The 2,775-nt window shown below is 37.1% G+C and overlaps 1 protein-coding gene across 1 annotated transcript; it reads right to left on the reverse strand.

The window, feature by feature from the left end:
* Window positions 1–499: 499 nt before the first annotated feature.
* LOC124593806 (piggyBac transposable element-derived protein 4-like) lies at window positions 500–1,642 on the reverse strand. The gene is made up of 3 exons (XM_047132157.1): window positions 1,059–1,642; window positions 743–992; window positions 500–604 (listed from the first exon to the last, which is right to left on the reverse strand). The coding sequence occupies exons 1-3, from the start codon at window positions 1,640–1,642 to the stop codon at window positions 500–502; spliced, it is 939 nt and encodes a 312-aa protein (XP_046988113.1).
* Window positions 1,643–2,775: the final 1,133 nt, after the last annotated feature.

Below are 2,775 nucleotides of genomic sequence, written 5' to 3' on the forward strand. Positions count from 1 at the left end.
TGCCACAATGAAATCATGACTATTACTTCTGAAGCCAGTTTTGATTTTTTGAAACAGATGTCTTATTTTAAACATGTAGAATTACATTACTTGATAAAATGTCAATTTATTACTGATCTGGACTGATAAAAGGCGTGAGCCATATATGGCTCATATGGTCCAACAACAACATTTTAATACAATTATAATCTGTGGCCACATGTGGCTCACATGATTTAAATCCACAATAGGTACAAAAAAGTCATTGTTCAAGAAATGATTCAAACACTTAGTTTTTACTTGGTCTGACACTAATGTTCATGAATAAAGATCTTAGAATATTGTACTTCTTCAATACAGCATTGTGAATGTCACTAAAACACTCATTACACATAAAACTGTCACATTTATTGCATTTAGTGCACACATTCTTCACTTTCTTAGCAGCATCATTTCTTTCTTCCGTTCTTCGCAAGCACTTATAACAGCCCAAACATCTTCTTTGACTGCTCTGCTTCGGTCACTCTACTGTCACAAGGCGATGGCAGTAATCTTCATGGAATGGTTGTGTGTTGCTTGTGGTTATGGGTCTTCGGCATTCAATAGCAGCAGAGTCAAGAGCTGCCTGAAAGGAATTATTTGTATGCGAGACTTGGATCCTTTGTTTCCCAACTTGTACAGCACTTGAACATTTACAACAGATGTTCAAAAAAGGCCTTCAAAAACGATCTTTCTGTACCATTTAACTGTATGCTGAGCTCACCTGATTGGATACATCAATAAATAACTTGGTGGCATTGTAGTCCACGACTGCTTTGGGTTCCAAAACTTCCACATCATTTTTACATTTTACAGGCACCATATTATCGTTATGTTTGGTAGAAATAATCAAAGCACCCGATTTATCCTTCCATTTGATTATGGAGGGTTTTGTTTTGCTCTGTGAACGTGCTGTTTGCCCTTTTTTCAGTTTTGCAGATATTACAGTTTGTGGGTTATCTTTTCTGTTCTTCCTAAGAGTGCCAACAAGGTGGGTAGAGGTTTACATTAATTCTGTAGCCAATAATACACTACTGTACCAATTGTCACAATACAGTATCCTCCCATTGTGCAAAAAAGGGTCCAGTGACTCCATAACTACTTTTTGTGGAACACAAACACCTGTAGTTTGTTCTTTCCCAGCATGGACTTTGAGGTTCCATGTACAGCCATGTGGAAGGCAAAGTTGGGAGACTTTTACCCCATACCTATGCCTTATGTTGGGTACATATTTCCAAAATGATGGACGTCTTCTGAATGAAGGACAAATTGTGTCCTTGAATTTTGGTACTATCAGGTCTAAGAGAGGTTGGACTTTGTGGAGTTTATCCCCTTCAAGTGTAGTTTCATTCTTAGAAGTATGAAATAATTTGAGGAGTATTTCAAACCAATTATGTGACATAATGGAGCTAACCTTGTTAGAGTAAAGCATCGACTTGCTCCAATATAAAGTTAAATTTGGAAATTTTATCAAGCCCACCCATATTATAATGCCACAGAAACATTTTATCTCTGCTGTATTTGTTTCTTTCCATTCCATTAGCCCGGTATTGTGACTGAGCTGTTGAGAAGCAATTTTTTGTTTTGCATATCGATTTGTTACAGCCACAGAAAACTCAAACATGTCATTATCAATGAAATGAAAAGATGCTTCAACTGATCAACATATACAAAACATCTTTCGATAAAGCATGGGGAAAACATGTAGGAAATATCTTTCCCTCTTCGGTAGCATGTGCCCATATCAGATCTATGACATTGGTAAGATTCCCATCTGGTGTTTCAGTGGCGTCGTTTTCGGAATTATAGCCATCATGTATAGCACTGACATCCACATCATTTTGGAACAATGGATGTTTTAAATAATTATGGTCTGTAGAGCAGGAAGGGTCTTGTGGGCCTAATGTATCTTGTGTAGAGTTACACTGAAAAGTATTATCTGGATTAGGCATATCACAAATATTCAATTCCTCAAAGTCACTATCTTCATCATCACTTTCAATAAACTTCTGTTGCTTTGTTCAGTCTCTAACACAATGTTCATTATCAGGCTCGTAATCAGGGTTGCTGTCTGTGTTATCAGAAATGTCACTTTCACAACTTGATAAGCTATCTTGCATAGCTGCATTCACTAGCTGTTGAAGTCCTTCAAAAGGTTGTCTTCTTTTGGCCATAATAATAAACTAGGAAATTAATCAAATACACAAATGAAACCTCAGCTAGCATACATGACAATCAGCAAAACTAACAAAAGACTACTATAGCTGAGTCGTTGTTAAGTATATCTCTGATGGCTGCAGTTAGGTATCACCAACTGCAAAAATATTGAGTGCTGTGAACATGAGAGTGTTCAGTGGACCCACCGCTTTTAAATTCATAGTTGAAACGCAGCCTTAAACACAACTATGCATGTGAGCCAGTTATGGCTCACGCGGCCCACAGTACAATGTATACGTGAACCAAATATGGCTCACATGGCAGTCAATATGTTAATGTACCAACATTTCACATTTGCAATGGCTTCTCTCACATTTATATTACCCTGTGATCTTGCAGCGTTGCTCACTTGAACACATTACCCAGACAAATGTACTCCTGAAATTTCATTACTCTACATTAATTATTTTATGTTGCTGCAAATTTTTTTACATCAGTTTGTGAGTTTGTCTTCACTATGCAGCTGATATCTTTTGTTTCTTCTGTGGGTGATATTTAGAGAACTAATCATGACTTCTCCTTGGTGCATTGACTGCTAGT

The sequence above is a fragment of the Schistocerca americana genome, chromosome 1 (assembly GCF_021461395.2).
Source record: "Schistocerca americana isolate TAMUIC-IGC-003095 chromosome 1, iqSchAmer2.1, whole genome shotgun sequence".
Classification (NCBI taxonomy): Eukaryota; Metazoa; Arthropoda; class Insecta; order Orthoptera; family Acrididae; genus Schistocerca; species Schistocerca americana.